The sequence below is a fragment of the Micropterus dolomieu genome, linkage group LG06 (genome assembly GCF_021292245.1).
Source record: "Micropterus dolomieu isolate WLL.071019.BEF.003 ecotype Adirondacks linkage group LG06, ASM2129224v1, whole genome shotgun sequence".
NCBI lineage: Eukaryota > Metazoa > Chordata > Actinopteri > Centrarchiformes > Centrarchidae > Micropterus > Micropterus dolomieu.
This window is the reverse complement of record NC_060155.1, coordinates 10281332-10304336: the sequence shown is the minus strand read 5'-3', so window position 1 is coordinate 10304336 and position 23005 is coordinate 10281332. Positions and strand designations below refer to the sequence as shown.

Genomic DNA, 23005 nt, shown 5'->3' with positions numbered 1-23005 from the left:
CTGTTGTCTGTTCCAGAGTCTCGACTGAAAACTAAAGGGGACAGAGCGTTTGCTGTCAGGGCCCCGAGGCTCTGGAACAGCCTGCCCGAGGAAATCAGGTCGGCTGAGTCAGTGAACTCTTTTAAGTCCCTTCTTAAAACATACTTTTATAGGAGAGCTTTTCCCGATCTTATTTGACTTTATTTTATCCCTTTTATTTTATTGTATTTTACTAATTTTATATTAAATTTTCATGCTCTTATCTTTTTTTGTATTATTCTTTACACTTGTTAAAGCACTTTGTAACTTGTTTTTGAAAAGTGCTCTACAAATAAGGATTATTATTATTATTATTATTATTGGCTTAAACACATCATGTAAACATTCACAATGCAGGTTGGAAAAAGTATGTGAACCCCAAGGCTAATGACTTCTCCAAAAGCTAATAGGAGTCAGGAGTCTGTCAACCTGAAGTCCAATCAATGAGATGAGATTGAGGTGTTGGTTAGCTGCCCAATAAAAAACACACACCAATTTTAATTTTGCTAGTCTCATGAAGCATTGTCTGATGTGAACCATGCCTCGAACAAAACAGCTCCCAGAAGACCTAAGATTAGGAATTGTTGATTTGAATTTTTTTATGACACCTGCCTCTTAAGTTTGTATAAGCAAGGCCACTGCACTGAACAAGACCAGGTCAGGCAAGCCTGAGTCAGTCAGAATGCTTAAATAGTTAAATATAATCAAAAACTACAAAGTAGTCTCATAAAATAGAGCAGTGTTGTGTATGTGTGTGCATAAAAATCAAAGCCCTTATCTTCAGCTCTTAATTGGCCTATCTCTGTGTCAGCTTCCGCTGTGCTGGACCCTAACTCTGCTTGTACTGATTGTGCAGCTACATATGCACGAGAAGAACATCAGTAATAAATATAACTAACAATAATCCATTCTCTAATTCTATCTATGGATGATTGCCTACCTAGCCCTGCACACTGGCCCTGTACCTGTCACTGTTTCTGGTTCCTTTGTCCTCCTCCTGCTGCTTCTCTTCCTCGTGCTTCAACTTTTGTTTATAATAGGCCTTACATAAATATATAATATATCCTATATGCCTATACATCAGTGCAGATATAAATAATCTCAGGTTATAATAAGTGCATTACTTATCAGCGCCTGTGCTGGGTCCTGCCTCATCTGCGCTGCCACAGAACCTTTCCACCAAGGAAGGGGTTGGTTAATTTGGCGCATTTAGCTGCCTCTTGTGCTGACCTTTTTTTCTCTAAATTCTTATTCTTCCAGCACCATACATTTCTTTTTCCTATTTCTGTCTTTCTTTCTTTCTTCCTTTTCAACATATTTACCTGATCTTATGTGCTTATCACACCACCTGGGCTGAATAAACATTGATATTGAACTCCCAGCTAGAAAGCTCATTTGATCTGCGCCAGTCAAATTCAGCATTAGCGAGAATCGGTCCAAGTTGGGAGGGTCTGCTCATATCCCCCCTCAAAATTTAAAGTATTGGTTTGGCCCAGTCTGATAGGCACAGACGGATCAATTAAAGTTGAACATGAAAAACTGAAAACAACGGCCCTGTAACGCCCTGGAATGGACCTGCTGTTCAGGAATGTTCCCCTAATTCCCGATGGCCAATCTGCCCCTGTCCATGATATGTAAAACACTAATCAAGAACAGAGTACATGGGAGGACACCATGGAGGAAGCCACTGCTATCTAAAAAAAACCCATTGCTGCACATCTAAAGTTTGCAAAAGAGCATCTGGGTGTTCCACAGCACTACAGGCAAAATATTCTGTGGACAGATGAAACCAAAGTTTCAACAACAAAACCTCATCACAAGTGTGCAGTATGGCAGAGGGGGCATCATGGTTTGGGGCTTATTTGCTGCTTCAGGCCTCAGGGCCTGGAAAGGTTACAGTTAGGGCTGGGGCGATTTGTCGACGTAATCGACGTAACCGATTACATAAATACCTTGACGCGCATTACGTGCGTCGACGCGTCGCTGCATCCGGTGTGGGATTATCCCGGACAAGCTCCAGCTACAAGACCGCGCCTTTGACCATCTAAAGTTTGGAGTATTTCAGACAGACACTCAACAATGTGCTGCTCTATGAGCTCTGTGATGTCATGTTGGTTTATCCTCTTTAACAGGAAATGCAGTCTTTATAGGTTTGAACCAAGGACAAAAACTTAGACTAGTCATGCAGAGCTATTTAATGTTTGGACAATCAACCTAAAAGGCAACACCTGGCCAACAAGAAACATCTGTCAGTCACATGTTCCAATAGTTTTGCTCACTTGAAAAATGGGTGATTTCAAACAAAGGGTGGTATGTCCTGAGTTATTTAACACATCTAGATGTGAATACCAGGAAATGAAAGCTGAAATTCTGAACTCTTGTCTCATAGTCATCTTTTGATCTTAAACCCAAATGTCTTCGGTGAATGACAAAAACAAAGGAATTTGCCTTACTGTTCCAATACTTTTGGAGGGGGTTAGTTATATATATATACAGTATATAACTGGTGACCGGGGCATTTCAAATGTCCGATTTTCTGAAAATAAACATTACACAAAGGCTGCACTGCATGGTGTTTGACGTCATGCGCACAGCACAGACAGCCACACACACTCAAGCTAAAACGTCGTAGGCATGGAAGTGCTTCACTGTGAATAAAGAAGACACAACGCTCCTTATATGTAAGGCCAAAATAAGCCATGTTTCCACACCTGCAGAGAAACACACAGAAAGAGACGCTATCTTGTATTACGTTAGAAGATGTGGACATGGTAGATATTTTAGCAAAGCAACAGTTAACACAGCTGTTAATGCTGCGTCATTCAGTACCATGGTGATCTTGATCAGTAATAATAAAAATAGTAATAACAGAAATGGAATTGCGGGTGAAAACATTCAAAACGCAAGTTATCTTTATAAAACTGCTGACAAATTAAGTCAAAAGAACAGTCAGATAGAGAGAGAGGTGCATGTGTGTCTGAAGGGAAAAGCAAGGTAAGCAGATTACTGTGTATATATATATATATATATATATATATATATATATATATATATATATATATATTGTTCAGCACTTCCAATGAGTGGGTGTTTCTTTTCTGTACTCTTTTAGGTGCCCTGTGGATTTAAATATTTCTCTGATGCTCTTGATCAGTTTGTAGGTCTACAACAAAAGTGTATCCGGTTTGGTTGTACTTGGTAGACACAATACCCAATGCAGGGCTGCAAACTCATCAGGGGTGAAAAAGGAGCATTATATGCATTTCTCTACAACAAAAAAAGAGTTTTCTGAAGAAAAATCTTCCAAACAAACCTTGCACATGTCTTGAAAGAATTGAGGCCAGATTTCCTCCCATTGCATTGCACTGTGTCCTCGCTCCCTCCCATGTCTCATTCTGGCTGGTAATGATGTTGTAACACTGTAGGTGAAAATCAACAGCTTTGTGGTTTTCATGCAGATATAGATCAGTGATTTGTCAGACTTAAGGTTCATTTCATTGCAGGCACTGAGATTTTAATTCTGTGCAACATCAGTTCTATGACCAAGCGGCCAAACAACTATAAGAATTAAAAGTGACCTCTGACCTTTGAGTCTAATTTTTTCCAGTTTTGTGGACAACCACCTGTTGGAGGAACTGTCGGTGCTACAGTGGTGTTGACAGGTGGTGAACCACTGCGTTTACATATGGATTTGTGCTCATACCCACAATTATAATCATGCCAGAACCCTGTGAGCCAAACCAAAAATACTAAATATATATTTCAGCAAAAACAATATGCATTTTTACAAATAAAAACTAATCTCAGACTACTTATTTAATATATACTGTGTATATACATTTTACGTTACTCACCCATAGAGCCCGTCATGACAGCACAATTCTCATCATTGTTTTGGAAGTTAGGTTGATTTTCATCCCACCTTTGAAACACCACTGGAGAACCATCCATCCACCTTTTGGAACACAATATAATTACTTGAAAATTTCCAATGCATTCATTGCCTACTCTTACTTTCATTTCCATTTTGTTGTTTAAATATTATAAATGGTTGTGTTGCAAAATAGTTTGAGAAAAGGAGCTCTGGTTTAATCTGTCTTCCCGATGCCTGCACTTATGAGGCCGCTAAACAAAAAATGTCTGCCAACACATCTGTAAGCCGCCTTGTCAGTGTGGCTGCTGTGGAACGATGTTAGTGCTCCCCCTGAAAAAGTTCAGTTTCAGCCCTAAAATTTCTACTATCGTCTTTTCTAAATGTTAACACGTTTCTCCCATCCTAAATGACATCAAATCTAAATCCATTACTGGCTAGCAGTAAATATATATTATTGCACTGTATTGAATAATGCAGTTGAATGACGTCACTTCAGACAACTTTTACACTTCTGTAATAACCATGTATATTTGATTGCACTCTGCATAGGGCTGCAACTAAATATTATTTTCGTAGCCGACTAATCTGTTTATTATTTTTTAGATTGGTCGACTAGTCACGATTATTTTTGTCAACCCTAATCCTAATTAAACCATTTAACTAATTAAGTTTCTTTCAAGTGAATTACAAATCTCCAACACACAGACTAACTAGCTACCATTAAGTGAATGACTTTTTATTATTCTTAATGAATAATAGCCTAACATCACCAGGAGGAAAATAGGGAAGAAGACAAGGCAGAGTAGGCTACTCCAGCCAGCACAGAAAGCTCAAAGAACTAAGGAAAGGCTGGAGTGCTTACAAGAGTTTTGCTTTGGTATGTTGGTGCATAAATAAGAATTATGTAAAATAAAAGCAAATTAAAAGTACTGTAACCACAACTGTACACTAAAAATGTAATGTCTATTTAGAATAATAACGTAAAAGTCCCCTTTCATACTACTTCTGTTGTTTATTTATAATTTTTTCCAAAGTACGTAGCCAAGAATGTTCTCTACATCACGAGCCAGAGGTTTCTCAATTTACTTGAAATATTATAAAACATTTCTTAGATTGTAATGACAGAATGACTGTAAAACTGCCAATTTTCTAAATCTACACAATCGATTTTTCGTCTCAGATTTTCTCAGAAGTGTATTTAGTGATGGAATACAAAACGTGTAAAAAAAAATAAACCTTTCTGCTGTTAGACTATCTCCGTTGCTTTCTGCACCTCGCTTAAATGCTTCTTTTTTGTGTGTAGTCTTACAGTCATGGCCTCCAATGGAAGTGGTACTGCCCCCAGCACTTCAGTTACAAATGAACAACCAGAAATTTTCTCAAGGGGAAGATGGTTATCTCTCCCCTTAAACAACATCTCTGTAACAATGCGTTTACAAGGAAATTCAACGTCGACAAATTATCAATTGTCAATTATCTCGACTAATTGTTGCAGCCCTAACTCTGCATGGAATAAAGGAATTATACATGACTTTTCTTTGTTGTGAAATCAGTATTATACAGTATCTCACAAAAGTGAGTACACGCCTCACATTTTTGTAAACATTGGATTATATCTTTTCATGTGACAACACTAAAGAAATGACACTTTGCTACAATGTAAAATAGTGAGTGAATATACAGCTTGTATAACAGTGTAAATTTGCTGTCCCCTCAAAGTAACACATCACACAGGCATTAAAGAGGTGATATTATGCTCCAGGTTCAAAATCCTATTTAGGGGTTGTACCAGAACAGGTTTACATGGTTTAATTTTCAAAAAACACCATATTTTTTGTCATACTGCACATTGTTGCAGCTCATCTTTTCACCTTGTGTTGAAGGCTTTGTTTTAACTATGGAGTTATACATCTTGTCTCTAAATGATCTTTGTTGGGAGTTGCACATGCGCAGTTCCTAGTTAAGGACTACTAGCCAATCATTATCAGAGTAGGGCGGGTCAGTGAAAAGCCGGTAAACAGGGCTTCAGCTCAGCTGTATATGTTGCCTATCAGCTTGGCAACATGGACTGGAGCAAGAGTTTCAGAGTGGTGAGTTATTAATCTGTAACAAATGTATCTTTCATCCATAAAGTAATAACTGTAACAACACAGTAACAACTTTATCTTTAATGTCCAATTTGTGCCCAATAAGCCATTTTCCCTCCCCTCATTGTTGTTACAAGGTCTCAGGTGTGAATGGGGAGCATGTGTGTTAAATTATGTGTTGTGCTCTGACACTCCCTCATACTGGTCACTGGAAGTTCAATATGGCACCTCATGGCAAAGAAGTCTTTGAGGATCTGAAAAAAAGAACGGTTGCTCAACATAAAGATGGCCTAGGCCAGGGGTCGGCAAATAAGTCTGGCATCAGGCCAAATTTTTTCAAGCCATTATATGGCGGGCCAGAACAAAGTCAAATTAGTTCAAATCCTTGCATACTCATGTGCATGTTTAGCTCAGTAGGTACTGTGCGGGAGTCCCCTTAGGAAGACAGGAAGATCCATTCCAATTAACAATGTATATTTTCCCCCCTTATTACTTGATTATAAGGACACTTTTGCACATGCTCACAATAAGGCACGTGCTGCAGTGTGTGTGCGCCCGGTGTTTGAGCCGCATTCATAAACCTATGGACGCTTATTTTCATTTCCCTGAGGAAATTCAGGGTGCGAACTACGGGAGAGCCAGGGGGAGCTTAGCTCCCAATAACAAGACATCAGCTCACCTAAAAGCATGATTTGTGATATTTTAGGGCGTCTCTAAAATATTGACAGCATGCTTTATTGACATTAATCTTATCATAGATCATGCGGAGGATCAGACTTCATCCCGCCAGAGGAAACAATCAGTGATCGACCGCAGCGGGCCAGTAGCTCTGCAATCCTTTCCCTGGTCCGCCCCACTCCCTCTCCGGTGCACAGGCTGTGAGCGGTTCGTGATCGTTGGCTGGATGAATATTACGCATGATCCATGCACTACTGCAACTGGAGGCTCCCTGCAGCACCACACAACTTTCTACATTCTTCCCAGAGGTGTGTCAAGCAAGCCAGAGACTCTTTTGAATGTCCTTCAAAACTCTTCAAAGTAAAAGCTTTCAATAAACTCAACATAAAGCATTGCTCCAATAATGTAGTAGCCACAATCACTTAAGAGGAAGTGATTGTGTGAGTAACTGTATCTGTCATGATCTATTTCAGCACCAGTCGCTATCAATTTATTTTTTATTTTTCTGCTATCAAAGCAATCTGGCCACGGGCCAGATATAATTGTTGGCGGGCCGGTTCTGGCCTCAGGCTATAAGATTGCCAAGACCCTGAAACTGAGTTGCCTGCAACCAGTTTGCTCAAGACAAGGAGACTAAAGACATGGATTACTGGAACCATGTCCTGTGGTCTGATGAGACCAACATAAACCTGATTGGTTCAGATGATATCAAGCGTGTGTGGTGGCAACCAGGTGAGGAGTCCAAAGACAAATGTGTCTTGCCTACAGTCAAACATGTTGGTGGGAGTGTCACGCTCTGGGGCTGCATGAGCGCAGCCGGTAGTGGGGAGCTACAGTTCATTAAGGGAACGAGGAATGTCAACATGTACTGTGACATACTGAAGCAGAGCATGATCCCCTCCCTTCGGAGACTGGGCCGCAGGACAATATTCCAACATGCTAACGACCCCAAACACACCTCCAAGACGACCACTGCCTTGCTAAAGAAGCTGAGGGTAAAGGTGATGGACTGGCCAAGCATGTCTCCAGACCTAAACCCTATTGAGCATCTGTGGGGATCTTCAAACGGAAGGTGGAGGAGCGCAACGTGTCTAACATCCACCAGCTCTGTGATGTCGTCATGGAGGAGTGGAAGAGGACTCCAGCGGCAACCTGTGAAGCTCTGGTGAACTCCATGCCCAAGAGGGTTAAGGCAGTGCTGGAAAATGAAATTTCGGGCCCAATTTGGACATTTTCACTGAAGAGTGTACTCACTTTTGTTGCCAGCTGTTTAGACAATAAAGGCTGTGTGATGTATTTTGAGTTACACAAGCTGTAACTTTACATTGTAGCAAAGTGTCATTTCTTCAGTGTTGTCACATAAGATATACATACATAAGGTATAATCAGATATTTACAAAATGTTAGGTGTGTACTCAGTTTTTTGACATTCTGTATATCAGCCACTGGCAGCCATGCTCTGTAAATATCGGCATTGGCCATTGTAAACCCCACTAGTCTTGACACCAGGCAGCTGAATCCACTGAATTTTGCTCAAAGAAGCTGCACTAATCAGTACTTGTACAGTAACAATTTTTATAAATGAATGTCATGTGTAAGAATTTGCTTGTAATGGCTAACCTACAGAACTTCCACTCTACCCTACAGTACCACCGAGCTCTAGAGAGCTCTTTAGTCTGTTTTGGATCATTGTTTTGGTTTTCTGACTCTCAAACTCCGCTCTCATCAGCCTCCTTACCTGCCAGGGCAGGCAGCTGTTTTTCTTTGAAAAGTTCTGCTAAACCAATCATGTACCTGCCCAGCACTAAACGGAAGACACAAAAAGTAAAAAACTAACTAGTACAACATGGTGAACACTGTGTAGCATCTAGCAAGATGTAAGAACAGACATCTCCCTCATGAATTGTTGATGACCAAAACAGAACTAAATGAAGAGTGAATATTTGACTCACATTTGTCGGGTGGCCAGACTATTAAGATTAAATTGTGGCCTTATTTCTGTGCCAGAGATTAATGACGTTTACAATAGACACAAATATCTGACTGGTTCAGCACTACTGGTATCAGGCCAACCTGTCTCCAGTAGTGCAACAGTAACAATTCAAAATGCTCCAATAAAATTGCGTAAAGCACAACTCATTGTTCAGTAGCTCAAATTTGACACTTTTATTTGACTTCATCCTCATTTTTATTTAATCTATTATTTAATTCATACTCACCCAAATGTACTATCAAGATCTACAGTCAGGCCTATCCAGTAAGACCTATAACTTTTGGATATCTACAAACATAAACAGAGGCACATGGTAAAAACAAAAGTACTTACATTACAGTACATTGTGAGCATGGACTGTATATAAGAAGTGGACGTAGCTGCCATGACTTCACTGATTGGTTTGTGGGCTACTGTTTGCCGTCGCCACCTTGGTTTTTTGGAACCAGAAGTGACCATATTTCAATGAGAGGGTGGAGCTGGGGAGGATATATATTGTTAGTCCTCTATCCTGATTGCCAGGTCTCCATGGTAGCGTTTTGTAAATCACAAGGTAGCCACGCCCTAAAGCATACCCTGTTTTTTTAATGTATTTCACTCTAAATGGGATTATAATTTGCAAAATGAACATCATGCTGTATTGAAGACTTGAAACTAGTGAGTGAGAATATAACCTCCTCTTTTATTGAGGTAAAAATTATATATATATATATATATATATATATATATATATATATATATATATATATATATATATAATCCCACTTATTTTTGCAACCAGTAGAGTCTCCCCCTGCTGGCCATAAGAAAGAATGCAGGTTTAAGACACCTAACGCATAGGCTTCACTCTTCAGACTCAGAGGCTACGTCCACTTCTTATATACAGTCTGTTTCTGAGATTAAATGCTATAGCTAACGATTAATGTCAGGATTTTAATGTCACTGCTCACCTGTTTCCACAGAAAGACACTTTCAGCTTCACTGTTGATAGTTACCAAGTCACCATGCTTCTGCTGGCAGTAGTGACGAGCTTCTTCCATGGCCATCGACATGCTGTTAATATAATACTGATTCCCATTCCATTCCAGCCACCCGTCTGAGGTCTTATTGTAATCTGCAAACATGTTTTATATATATACACAATATTTAAAGTGGTCATATTATTCTCATTTTCAGGTTTATTGTATTTAGGGGTTGTACAAGAACAGGTTTACATGGTTTCATTTTCAAAAAATGACAAATTTTTTATTCATACAGCGCATTGCTGCAGCACCTCTTTTCACCCTGTCTGTTGAACGCTCCATTTTAGCTACGGATTGATGCATCTCACTTCTACAATATCTTTGTTGGAAGTTGCACACGCGCAGTACCTAGTTAAGGACCACTAGCCAATCAGAAGCAGAGTAGGGCGGGTCCTGAAAAAACAATAGATGGCTTCAGTTCAGCTGTAGGTGTTCCCGGATCAGCTTAGCAACATAGACTGGAGCAAGAGCTTCAGAGTGATAAGTTATTCATTTGTAACATATTTATCTTTCATAACATTTTAACTGTCTCTACACCACAGTAACAGCTTTATGTTATTTGACTGCCTGGAAGGTAGCTAGTGTTTGGAAGGGAGAGTGGGGGTAAGGGAAGGCGGCAGGCGGATGTCTTGTCACTGTGCACTGCACCGTGCCTGACTAGCCACTAGACGAGCATTATGATGCATGTTACAACGTGATGCAACATGGTAATGGAAAAATGTACAGGTGTGGGTTCAGATTTTCAGGGTTTTTTTAGCCTTGCAAGCAGCATGGCTCTATGGATGGCAATGTCGATTGGCTGGCTGGTGCACCACTTTGGTCAAGAAAGAAATATCTTTGGTAATCCTGTAACTTTTCCCTAGTAACACCATGAGGTTCACATTTGTGAACTTTGTATATTTTATTTGAAAATATTTAAAATGCATTGGATATTACGCTAACATTTACAGATAAGGATAATTAGTTCATATCCATGTTTCTGTGCGCCTTGAATTACCCTATTTATAGCAGGTTATTAGTTATCTCACAATTTTAATTCTACTTAATTCTCTGCCTTATTTTAGTGTTTACTAACAAACTACTTTAGTCTTCCCCATCTTGCTTTTCCCTTCAGACACAGAAACACCCATACCTATTTTTCTTTTTCTCCCTGTATGTGTCTGCTCCGTTGACTGCATTTGTCAGGAGTATGTCTTATAAAGTCACCGAAAAAATTGCATTTCTAGTTTTGTATGTGTTGGCATAGAAAAATGGCCCACTTACCTCGAGAAAGTTCTGGAGGTGGACTTGGAGTCACTCCTGTAAGGGCATAACCAGAAGATAATTCAGAACACTGAATAGAGCACTGCAGTGATAGTAGGCAGCGGCGAGTTGAGAATAGTTTCACCAAAAAATAAATTGAGGAAGGCTTTGTTCGAAAGCCAAGCTTGCTCAAAATAACCTTCAGCAAAGGTTAAAAAAGTGTTACATGCTCTTCTTTGATACCTTGGTACAGTAACCAAATAAATGAGAAAGAAATGGTTTCAGTCCCTCATTTTACCTGCACGGATCTGGCACAGCCAGTTATGGCTCGTCTCACAGTGCACATCGTTCCAAGACCCACTGCTACTACGCTTATACACTTTGAATTCAGTGCAAGACTCTACGTTGTTTTTATTGTTTGGCTCTCCATCCTCCCAGTGTTGAAAGTTTACCTGAAAACAAAAGCAAACAATACAAACACAGTGATTTAGAATTAGATTGTGAATTTTATCTAACTATTAAAGCAGAAAACTGTTAACTCACTGGGGATCCATCACTCCATACATAACCAGTGACTGGGTCAGGGGCACTAAGTCCAATCCAGACTTTTTCATGGCTATAATGGACAAATGTATATTAAAGATTTAAATATGAAATCTGTTTTTAAAATGTTAAAAGAAGAAACAGTTTTGTGTTTTTTATTTGAAAGGTCATACCGTTCTGGTAGCAGTTGTAGCTCAGCTTCGCTGTGGATGCTGAGCAGGTCTCCTCCGATGGCCTTGCAGTAATCTCTGGCCTCATACCACGTCCTCTCTTCTGAAGAGGACTCTTTAAACAACTTAAAAACAAGACATAGAGCTTCAACATGGTTTGGGAGTGTGACTTCACAATAAGCTCTGATGAGTCATTTAAAGGGACAAACAGTGTTTTATTGTCTTTGTATGTGTGCATATTGGAGTAGTTGTGACAGACAGTTACACAGATGTCATATTTACACTGTTGATCTCAACTGTCTTTTTAGATTTTGGATAGTTATATTTGAGTGAGGAAAAAAAGGACTTAGATTAATTTAAGTCATATTAACACTACTGAGTAACCAGCTAACACATAAGTCAGGCCGAAAGGACGGAAATAAAATTACTAAACCAAAAATTGTAAACAGAATTGATCTTTAGGCGGAGGATTTTATTTTTAGACCTGTACCTTGAAGCAATAGTTTCTTGATCCTATTGGAGTCCAGCCGTCAACACACCCGGTAGGGGCACGAGTGGGTGGTGGAGGGGTCAAAACCGCGCCCTCTGCCAGGTGTTTGCAGATGTATTTCACCTTATTGTTGCAGGGCAGCACATCCCAGAGGCCAGCAAAAATCCCAGTTTTCATGGCAACACAGCCCTGTTGGTGACCTTGCATTGTTGAAGGAGAAATTGTGAAATGTCAATTGTGAAGCCGCTATCTGCCACATATGAAGTTTAAAATTTCTCCTTACCTGGCATTTCAGCATTCCAGTGAGTAAATCTCACTGAGTCTGTGTTGGTCCACTCAAATTCGTCAATGTTTTTCTGGTTTGAGAGGCCCAGCCAGAAGTATTTCTCTGGTCTCAACCCCACCAAGCTGACGAGGAATGCATTATCCACCCTGGAAATGTTTGCACAAGCAAGATCATAGGAATTCTAGTGTCAGAATTTTGTACTGCAACAAAACATTATATGGTTTAAATTGTATTTGTTAATACTAGACATTTAGGTAAAAAAAAACATGCTTAGAACATTTGGAATTAAAAAAATTGTTCTTACCCATTTGAAACATCAGCTAAGTAAGAACCTGAACTTTTGCAGTCATCTTTAGCTTCATCAAAAGTTTTGATCTGTGTGCTTATAAAGTAGCAGTATGAGCCATGTCTTCTCCAGCCCTGGAAAACAAAAACAGTGAAAAAAAGAGAATTGTATGATTTCATGTATACATGATACATGCTTTACTGTATGATTTATACATCACGAGTATGTCTATATATTTTTAACCACTTGGGGGAGCTCTGCATAACATGGAGGAACATTGGTGTTCATTTCTAACCATATTTCTGTCCACATGTAAAGTGTAATAAGCGTAACATTCATTTAGCTCTTTGCTTTGATATCTGTGAGAAAAACAACTGGCTCTTTCGCTGCTTGGTGCACCACTGTGCTCACTAGCTATCTTGCCAGGTATGTTTGTCTGCTTTGTCAAACGAGGCAGGTTGAGTGCCGTGGGTTTATTAGAGCTTTGCCCCACTGAAAACTGCTGCTCCAGGAGACAACCGATATACTCATCTCAAAAAAGGCTAAAAAGCCCTGTTAGAGTTTGTCTGTCTTAGGGAGGTGACAGAATTAGGTGAGGTGGCTGGAAGTTCAGGCACTACCCCCAGGTTAAACTTTGGGGATTATTTCATGAAGAAGAGATAAACAGTTTTCAAACAGATAAAATTAAGTAAAGTTAACGCACAGGTTTGCAGCCGACATCCTGCTCCACTTCATCTCCAGTGGGTTTTGAGGCACTCATCTTCATACAAATGAAGCCATGCTTCTCTTCACAGACACGGTCAGCCCAGTTTCCATTCTGCAACAAAGTACGGTAAAATGTATGTGGAGAAATGTACTGGAAAGTACTACAGTCAATGTATTGGTACATCAAACAAAAATGCCAGTCTTGAAACTGTACAAATGTAATATGATACAGACATATACAGTAGACAGTGTGTGTGTAAAATTGAGTAAACAAATTTCAAAATTAAAAGTGCTCCAGGTTAGGCTGCTGGACGAAGCTTTTAATACAAATCTAATTGAAAATAAACTGCAGTATAACATGGCTTAGTGTTTGACACAGGCAATGTAACTGTAGTGGTGTGGGGTTTATTTGTAATTTTTATTTGAAAATATTTGAAAGAATACATTACCCTATTTCTAGTGGCCTATTTTATTTCTTATTTCACCATTTAATCTGCTCACCTTGCTTTACCCTTCAGACACACACCTCAACACTCTCTCTCTCTCAGTATTTGTCTGCTCTGTTGACTTTATTTGTGAGCAGTTTTATAAAGACAACTGGCGTTTTGAATTTTTTCACCCGCGACTCCGTTACTGTTTTTTTTGTTGTTGTTGTTGTTGTTGTTAATTACTGATCAAGACCAAGCTGAAAATTGGTCCCCAGCCGGTCGATCATTGCATTACTAATTTTCTCTCAATGAGTGTATGTTATGTGCCTATAATTGTAATATGTGCACTATACCCCAGTCGCGTCAGAAATCAGTGTGGGTGGGCACAGTGAAAATCAGGTGGGCCTAGTTCTCCCCTACAATATAGGATCTAAAGCGTAGCCTATGTTGTACTATAATAACTTAGTCCATTACAAATATTATTGCCTGAATGCATCACAGTTTAATCACACAGGCGTTATTACAGGCACAACATGAACATAACAGCATAGCATAACCGGGCACGGCGGCCACATATTCTCACACAGCTGACGCAGCAACAGCATTAGCTTCAGAGCTACACTGCCACCAACTTGTGCAGTAACGTTAAAAAATACATTTGAACCTAGCCTGGCATGGCGGCCACATATAGCCTAAACCACACACACACGCACAGATGGTAGGTGCAGCAACATCAGCATGAATGAAGCATGAAGCAATTGTACACCAAACAAAAACTATAGCCTCCTATCGAATAAACAATATCCTAACATTGACATAGGCTAAGTACAGTCTGAAATAGTAAATTAGCTTACGACAGGGCTTGGTGTTGAACACTGATATTATTTCATCATAGTCCAATGATTCAGTCAGTTCTCTTTCAAAGGAGAGCAGGGACAAAGAGTTCAGTCAGTGATGCCCTGATGCCAGTTTTTATCCAATTGACAGTTGAAAACAGTCTTTCAACAGAACAGCTTGTTATGGGTAGGGTGACAAGGGCCCGCAGGAGACGATTCATTTTGGGAAATATGTCACTAGGACATGCGTCGAGCACCTCCACAAGGGATGGAAAGGTCCTGTCCGCTGTGACCTTTCTCTTCAGCTGCTGTACAAATACTGCATGTTCTGCATCTTCCACATCGATGGAAAAGTGTGTGCTGGCGGGCTGTATTAGTGCCTTGTCACAAAAGGTGTCTGACTGAGGCAAGCACGCAGCATGTACGCGTCCACCTTAAAACGAGTGTTCAGTTCCATGATTTGCCTGTCTAATATATCATTCCATATATTTTTTAGGTCAGAGTTGTCCTTTACAGGTGATGCTTTGCCCATAGTAGATTCAACCTGCATATCGCCCAACTTAACTAACTTCCTCTTTCGAGACCCAGTGACGTCCCAGTTCACAATGTCATGTTGCTTCATCAGATCATCTGTCAGTGTCATTACCTTATTAACGTAATTTTCTGTCCTCCTGAATGTAGTGTAGCTCTCTTTAAGGCCTTTGATTAGATCAATGCAATCTGTAACTGATATGATGGAAGATTGCAAGCCCTTAGTGGCGTAGTCACTCATTTCAAATAATTACTTGAACGTGACTAATAGAAACACAATTTTTTTGTTTGTATTTGCTGATGTAGGGATACAGCTTCAAGTTTTGTGTGGCCGGAGCTTTCAGAGAATTCAGCAAGGGTCTCCAAAATTGGGCCCAAAAGTGCCAGGACTTTACTTACTGCAGGATCTCTCTAGTTCTAGCGTTATTTTCCCCGGTCGCAGCTGTTGCTGGATTTCTATAAATCTAGCATGTCTATGTGATCCTGCCATGAAACTATGCAGGTTGTTGATGACCTCAAAAAATTTTGAAAAGCTGGGGGATACCTTTGATACTGTGCACAGGACGAGGTTTAGGCGATGGGAACTGCAATGCACATATATGGCGTGAGGGAACGTTTGCTTCAAAATCATGTGTACCCCTCCTTTGTTGCCGGACATAACCGATGCCCCATCGAAACCAAATCCAACGCACAGAGCTGGGTCCAGCTGCAATGGCTTCAGTACTTCCAGGATCTTTGCTGATATAGCATTTGCGTTCATGTCCCCAGTCTCCACAAATCCCAGAGCCCTTTCCTTCAATTGGCCTTTGTGTATGTATCTGATACAGACTGCCACAAGCTCTCGTTTTGAAGTCTTTACACCCATCTGCCAAAATTGCATAGTATGTGTCTGACTTGTCATGCAAATGCTGCGTAGCAATGCTGCGATTTCCAGTATCTCATTCTGTATTGCACTTGTTGAGGAGAAATCGTCGCAGTAGTAGGTGTCTGGGTTGAAAATGGTGGCTGAACTTGAGGTGAATTCTCTTCCCCTTGCTCCTCACGGCGTCTTTTTGTTACAAACTTGAGCAAATTGCTTTGTTTCGCCATGATTATCTAAACTTACATTAAAAGAAGCTAGCTATAGCTGAAAACTATCAAAGACCGTTTCGTGCAATGCACTCACTGAGTGAAAGAAGAGGGGCTGTTTGCTACCTGCCATTTGCTAAATAATGTGCCATTCAAAAAAATCTGACCTATCATCATCAAATGGTAAACAAGCTGGAAGAAACAAAATGTTTTGACTGCACTGGATGATCGATCAGTAAGAAAGGAAGCCACGAATAGGTGGACCCTCAGGCCCACACATCTGTGGCTACGCAGTTGCTATACCCACATGATGCTTCTTACCTCTCCGCTGATGAGAACGCAGTCCTTTATTTCAAAAGGGCCAGAAGGTTTCCCGAATTCCCAGCTAGTGAAACTGACAGTAGTGTGGTCAATCCAGTCAAACAGCCCCTCTGTCTTCCTGTCATTCAGTCCAATCCAAAGCTCATCAGCGGATGCTGCAGACATGAACAATTTTTTCTGTAAAATATTTGCCTATAACTGAATATCTAACATTCGGTGTACAGTTTAAATTAACTCAGTGCTACCTGTTTCAATATACTGACTACCAATTGATTGATTGTCACTTATTATTATTGCATTATTGACTAATTCTTCAGCTGTTGAGCTACCAGCTGGCTAGTGGCATTCAATCATATTTCTGAAGGTTTACACTTCTTGTTTTTGCTCTGCTATGCACTCATGTCAATGCTGCTGCCACCACCCCAGTCCCCTCCTCATGTGGTAAACATTTGGTTGTTTTTAAAAAATGAAAAAATGTTATTCTAACCTTTGCCTAAATTAAAGACCACCTCCACTGACATCATTACTAATAAATAATTACGAAGGCCATTCATTACTTGGGTGGGCTAATTGTTTAGACCATCATCCAGTAAGTAAAAGATGCGTCAGGATCTGTTAACTTCAGCTCAGCACATGACAATGAATGATTGTATATTGTGATTCTTTTTTGTGGTAGTTGATGAGGGCAGTGCATCACAAGAAAATCCTAAAGAAAGGCCGGAGGTCTTAAAAGGTTAGTATTCTTTGTTGTAAGGGTTTCTTCTTTACAGGTAAACTTGTTTGTTTTTATTGTCTTCACGTACCATATCCAAGTTGAGAGATGACAAAGCTTTGGTCCTCCACATTGCGGATGCTGACCAGGTCTCCTCCATCATTACGACACTGTCTTTGGGCATCAGACCATGTTTTCTGAGTGCGACTGAGGTGGAAGCAATGACCATTGTAGGGAGTCCAAGGACTTGAACAAAATCCTGTCTCAATAGCTGATTATGAAAAGAAACAAAGAAATCCAATGATTGATCGACAGTATTGGGTAGTATCAAGATGTTACGGTCTCCCAACGGTACTTCAAAAATACGACGACTCCTCTTTCTATTAAACTGATACGGAGAAGCTATATTGAGATGTTATACTTTATACATATACATATATATGTAGTGCACAACGGAGGCAAGTAACGCCCCATGAAACTGCCTGACATCATCTTCAACGTAACAACACAATTAACTCTTTAAATTTTCCAGGATTTAGTAAACAACGCACACAGTGGAGCTTCAGCTACAGCCTTCATTTGCTGCATTCACCTGCCGCTCGCAAGAATCTATGGAAGAAGGTTCTTACCTCCTATCTGTTCATTGTTCAGTGGGCTGTAAGTATTTAAACTCAGCAAGACTTGTCTAAGTAGGCTATCTACATATTAGACAAACAGCACTGTAGGCTAGACAATGCTTAGATTTATTTGGTTTTATTACACAAATACAGTAATATGGCCTATACACCCCAGTGAAATGTCAGGAAGGTATGAAAAATAAGATACTCCGCAAGCCTAATTGACTACAGCTATATGGTTCCCAGGAAATGTGTAGAATAGATTTCTTTTTTACCTTGCGTAGGCTGTTGCTCAGCCACTTCACTGTAGCAGATATACCCAAGTTTCTTGCTGCAAGGTGAACTTTGCCAGGAGTACTGTACAGCAGGATCAAAAATTGCACAGTTGTATCCCGGATTAGGAAGTGGATGTCCTAAAACAAGATGACAGTTATGCTAGACATGTTGATTTTTCACACATAGCACATATTCACTTTAATAATATTAATCAAGGGTTTGAGATTGTAGAGAAAACTCAGATAACATTACGAGAAAACACACAAATGTTTTAAACACAAATGTTTGTTTGGTAGTCACAGGTTTAAATCAGGAGTATTTTACTAGCCAGCTTCCCTCTGCTTGAGCTTGCAGGTGTTGACTGATGCATTTTGATATATTACCATTATTATATCCAAATACAAACACAAAGTCTCAAAGTGGTGGAAATACCTACCTGAGTCCCATTTCAGATAGCGGTAAGGCCTCCCGGAAGACCATTTCCAGCCATGTTCTGGATCCAGAATCAGCCCAGTCCAAAGCTTATTGCCCCCTGTCCCTAGTAATGCTGTTGGGGGTATGGGAAACAAAAATGATACAATAATGACCATAAGTCACCTGACCTGTGCCATTAGTCGTTGGAAAGGCTCAATGATTATTTTGGAACATGTACACATTCAGATTTTTCAATGCAACAATGAATTTCAGAATATCTACAGTAAAGAGTGACATATTATCCATTAATGGAAAAACTTCATGCTCCATTTATCAACACATTCAGTATAGAGTCAGTGGCTCCTTACCTGTGACATAAGCCTGCTCGTGAGGATTTGTGATACTGAGCAGGGAGGCCCCCTGCTGTTTGCAGCTGGTGTCAGCCTGGGGCCAGGTCAGAGCGGAGTCTGCGTTGAGCTGGTAAAACGCTCCTGTTGTTGGGTGTATTTTCCAGCCCTCTTTGGCTGTAAATGTACATAAAAAATATGGATATGTTAGTATAAGAGAGTATAATACTTTCGGTTTCAATCGGTCGTAAACACAACCTTCGAACTCAAAATATTTTAACTCGCAAACTTTAAAAGAATAGAAATGAGTAGGGACAAACTACAGAAAGGTGAGTTAGTTAAAAAAAATGAGGTAACTAAACAATTAATGTCAAAAATGGAGCCCTCCAACAAGGACAATTCCGCCATGTTAGCTAGCAAAGAAGCTGCGGGTCTGGAGACGAATTACTCCATGAAATGCTGCCTATCTCTTAAGACCTACTTGACTTTAACAAAAAATATGCACACAGATATTTCCGAGCAAAGGCATTTGCTTCCAAACTCAGTTCACGAGGATCCGAATCCAATGGATCCCACACGTATGGGGACATGCATGAGGCTGCACATGAGCTGAGGAAGCAGGGAATCAACAAACAAACAAAAAAAAAATAGTAATATAAATAATAATAATATATATAATAATAATACAAGATCCCAAAACTAAATAAATATACCACCAACTGAAGGAAATTAAAGAGTGTTTTAAGGAATATTATAAAAGATTATATTCACAATCTCAAATTCACAATGATCAGAAAATGGAGACACATCATTACAGAAGATCAAAATAAAGCATTACATTTATCTGACACTTTTATCCAAAGCGACTTACAATTGCTATATATGTCAGAGGTTGCACGCCTCTGGATTAAGTGTCTTGCTCAAGGACATAATGGTGTCTCACAGTGGATTCGAACCCAAGTCTCTCACACCAAAGGCATGTCTTACCCACTGCATCATCACCACCACATAATCATTGGGGTTAAGTATTAATCTCACAGATAACAAAAGAAGAAATTTATTCAACTATAGCCAGACTAAAAGCCAGTGCGTAAAAACACACACAACTTAAGATCATTTGCTGTGCACACAAAAAGATCCAGATTTAGGCTAATAAACACAAATGGAGATATCTGTTTCTGCAACTTTTCTGAACGCCTCAAATATGTTGTACAGTTTAATTAGGAATTATATTAATACCTGCATGCAGTGCAATTTATTCTCATAAATAAGGTGAACAGGAGGACAAATTACGTTTAAATTTATGCCGTTTTCAGTCGCGCAAATACGAGAGTATAGTTTCCTATTGCCTACTGTTATCAGATGGTCATTGCCTTTTCAAGCCAAACACTATCCGCCAGCGTGTGGATATGATGTGCTGCTTGTAAAAACACATTATGGAAATATAACACTATTTTATTTTATTCATTTACAACAAGTCATATTTCTTTTAACTCATCGACAGCCTCGTTAAGTGAGTGGACTGTTTGTTAAGCCTAAATAAATGTTTAAACACGAAAGCGGAATGCATTTGGTTTACTCTCTTTTCAAACTGGGGACTCAAATTAATACCAGTGTCATCCCGTCAGTGTGTCCCCCTCCAGCCCGTGACATCACTACTCAGGAGGGATTTCTGTTCCTGCAGATCGGTTATAAAGGGGTGGAGCTCTGGAGTCCCATTTCCTCAAGCGTACATCACGCACAAGCGTTGCGTGAAAGTGCGTTTTTTACCCACCAAACAACATGCTTCAGCTTCACCAAAAGGAATATCAGTGTCACACTGAGTTAAATTTTATTTTGTAGCTTTTCTGTCAGATTTTGCCTCCTTTTCTTCATGTAGTAAGTCCGTATTAATATTAATGAGGGGCGTTTCACTGAACATTTATAGGCAACTATGGGAGTTTGAAGGGTCAGACATTGAGCTCCCTCACATGCGCCACATTTCAAGTGGGTGTGGAAGTGTTTGGTTTTCCAATCATTAGCCAGGCAGCTCATATCTAACAACCAGTCACTGATCCTCATTGGTTGTTCGGGTAACTCCTTCTCCTTTGCTTTTGTTCTTAATGATTTAACTTGACTACTTAAGTTTTATTTTTCTCAAAGTGCAGAGGGTTTACAAGAGTGATATTGTTCCAGTGTCCTCTATATTCATGGTAATCTCTATAAACAGAAATCTGCATATAAATGCAGAATCTGTAGGCAAGGGACAAAATTTTAGTATCGGATGCATTGTGGTTCCTGTTGGTAGTCCGTTTGTAGTCCGAGTAATATTGCCTAATCATGTTTAAGCAGGCTTTGGTTGCAATCAGATAAAGAGGAGTGTGGAGAGCAAAATAGGCAGAACTCAATAATAGTTAATGATAAAGCTATTTAAAGTCAGTTACATTTAGCTTGACTTTTTTTAACATTATGATGTCACAGATATGCAAATTAAGGAGTGATATAATTTAGTAGTTGGCAACACTGTCTCCTGAAAGCTTCAGTCAGTATATCAGTATATAATCAGTATACACTAGCATCCTAAAAATCCTTCTCTCATTGCGGTAGAATTTTTTTTCACAGCTTTTCATGCAGTACTCACAAGTAACTGGGCAGTAGCCCCAGCGTTCATTTTGATATTTAGTTTCAACTGCACACCAAAGACCCTTTTCAGAGGAGTCAGCCGTAGTGCAGTCAGAGTACCACTGGTCATGGTACAGGAAGGGAAACATGCACGGCATTCCAGCTGCATTTCCACCAATGGCATAAAGTTCTAAGAGATGAAAGAAAAAAAAGATTAGTGTGTACCTGCAGTGATTTACCTAACAACACATGACAAACCACTTCAAAACGTGATGCTAAATTTTAAATGCAGGATGGATTCCTGAGACTGTCAAATCCTGTGAAGTACAAGTCCTTCAAAAACAACACTGTTTTATACTGTACAGTACCTCTGTATGTTCTTGTGCAAGCCCCGCTGGATGTCCCTGAGATTGTGAGGTGGTTATTGGGTCCAATTATTTTGGAGAGAACTGCTGTATTATCTGCAGTGAGCTCAATGTAAAGCTCTCGGCCTTTGAGGGCGAGCACTGTGTTATTCTTGCATTCCCACTTTTGGAGTTCGCTGTTTTCATCACAATCGTAGAGGCTTATTTCACTCCCCACGCTTTCCCCCTGGACTCCCAGGCACTTCTTCCTTTGCTGAACAAGAAGTCGGTCACCAGTTGTCCAACGTATGTCAGTGCAGTGGTTATTAGTTTTAACCAAACAAAAACCAGTGGCTGTGTTAGTTAGTTGAAATGGTGAATCTGTTGAGAAAGAATTTCACTGTTTATTTCAGAAGAACTCAAGAGAATCCAGAACAACTGCACAGTTCATCACTGGGGTTGTGTCAGTTGTTTCTAATATTTAATGGTCTTTACTACTACTAAAATCTATTTACAGAATAAACAGAAATTTAATAAGCAAACAAAGTAACAACAATTGGATGTATGTAAAATCTTAATACCAAAAATAAAACAGCAATCACCTCAATACTTAACTGTTGAAAACAGTTTTTTACCACAGGTGACGCACACTGACAGCATACACATTGACAAATGGTAAAGCACACAACAGTCTCAAACACAGAGTAAAGTGCAAATACAAACAATCTCACAAAAAACTCCTAATTGGTTTGAATACTGTACCATCAGAAGCCAAACACTGCAATGTTTGGATGAGGAGCACAAAGGCTGTACCAGTTATCTTCATGGTTAAAAAGATGGGAGTCTTACGGCGGAAGACTTGATCCATGCATTTCTTGCAGAGGATTGAAGAGTTGTGTGAATGACTGATGAAAGTCAGTCTTAATAGTACTGACACATTCTCTACTTCAGACGAACAAGGAGGAGCAATTCTTTTCTTTTTTTAATTTAAACGGAACCCAAATGTTGATATTTTCAGTCTTGGTTATTTTATTGCAATTCCTGGAACAGCATGCTGTTACTACGTGGATGTGTGTCCTTGCATTATAAACAAGGAAACAGGAAGTACTAGTATTA

General features: G+C 39.7%; 1 protein-coding gene across 1 annotated transcript in view; it reads right to left on the bottom strand.

Moving 5' to 3' along the window:
- The window catches only part of LOC123972915 (macrophage mannose receptor 1-like), a 44719-nt gene extending 21938 nt beyond the window's left edge, over positions 1–22781 (bottom strand). The window contains exons 1-21 of the mRNA XM_046052675.1: positions 22652–22781; positions 21914–22270; positions 21565–21735; positions 18966–19121; positions 18620–18730; positions 18183–18320; positions 17382–17561; positions 16579–16733; positions 13393–13506; positions 12708–12823; positions 12401–12549; positions 12118–12317; positions 11631–11752; positions 11458–11530; positions 11213–11366; positions 10936–10971; positions 9601–9764; positions 8877–8938; positions 3873–3973; positions 3604–3746; positions 3332–3437 (exon numbers count right to left, since the gene is read on the bottom strand). Of these exons, the coding sequence (XP_045908631.1) occupies positions 3332–3437; positions 3604–3746; positions 3873–3973; positions 8877–8938; positions 9601–9764; positions 10936–10971; positions 11213–11366; positions 11458–11530; positions 11631–11752; positions 12118–12317; positions 12401–12549; positions 12708–12823; positions 13393–13506; positions 16579–16733; positions 17382–17561; positions 18183–18320; positions 18620–18730; positions 18966–19121; positions 21565–21735; positions 21914–22270; positions 22652–22757 (2914 nt within the window). The 5' untranslated portion in view covers positions 22758–22781. The remainder of the gene's footprint in view (positions 1–3331; positions 3438–3603; positions 3747–3872; positions 3974–8876; positions 8939–9600; positions 9765–10935; positions 10972–11212; positions 11367–11457; positions 11531–11630; positions 11753–12117; positions 12318–12400; positions 12550–12707; positions 12824–13392; positions 13507–16578; positions 16734–17381; positions 17562–18182; positions 18321–18619; positions 18731–18965; positions 19122–21564; positions 21736–21913; positions 22271–22651) is intronic.
- Positions 22782–23005: the final 224 nt, after the last annotated feature.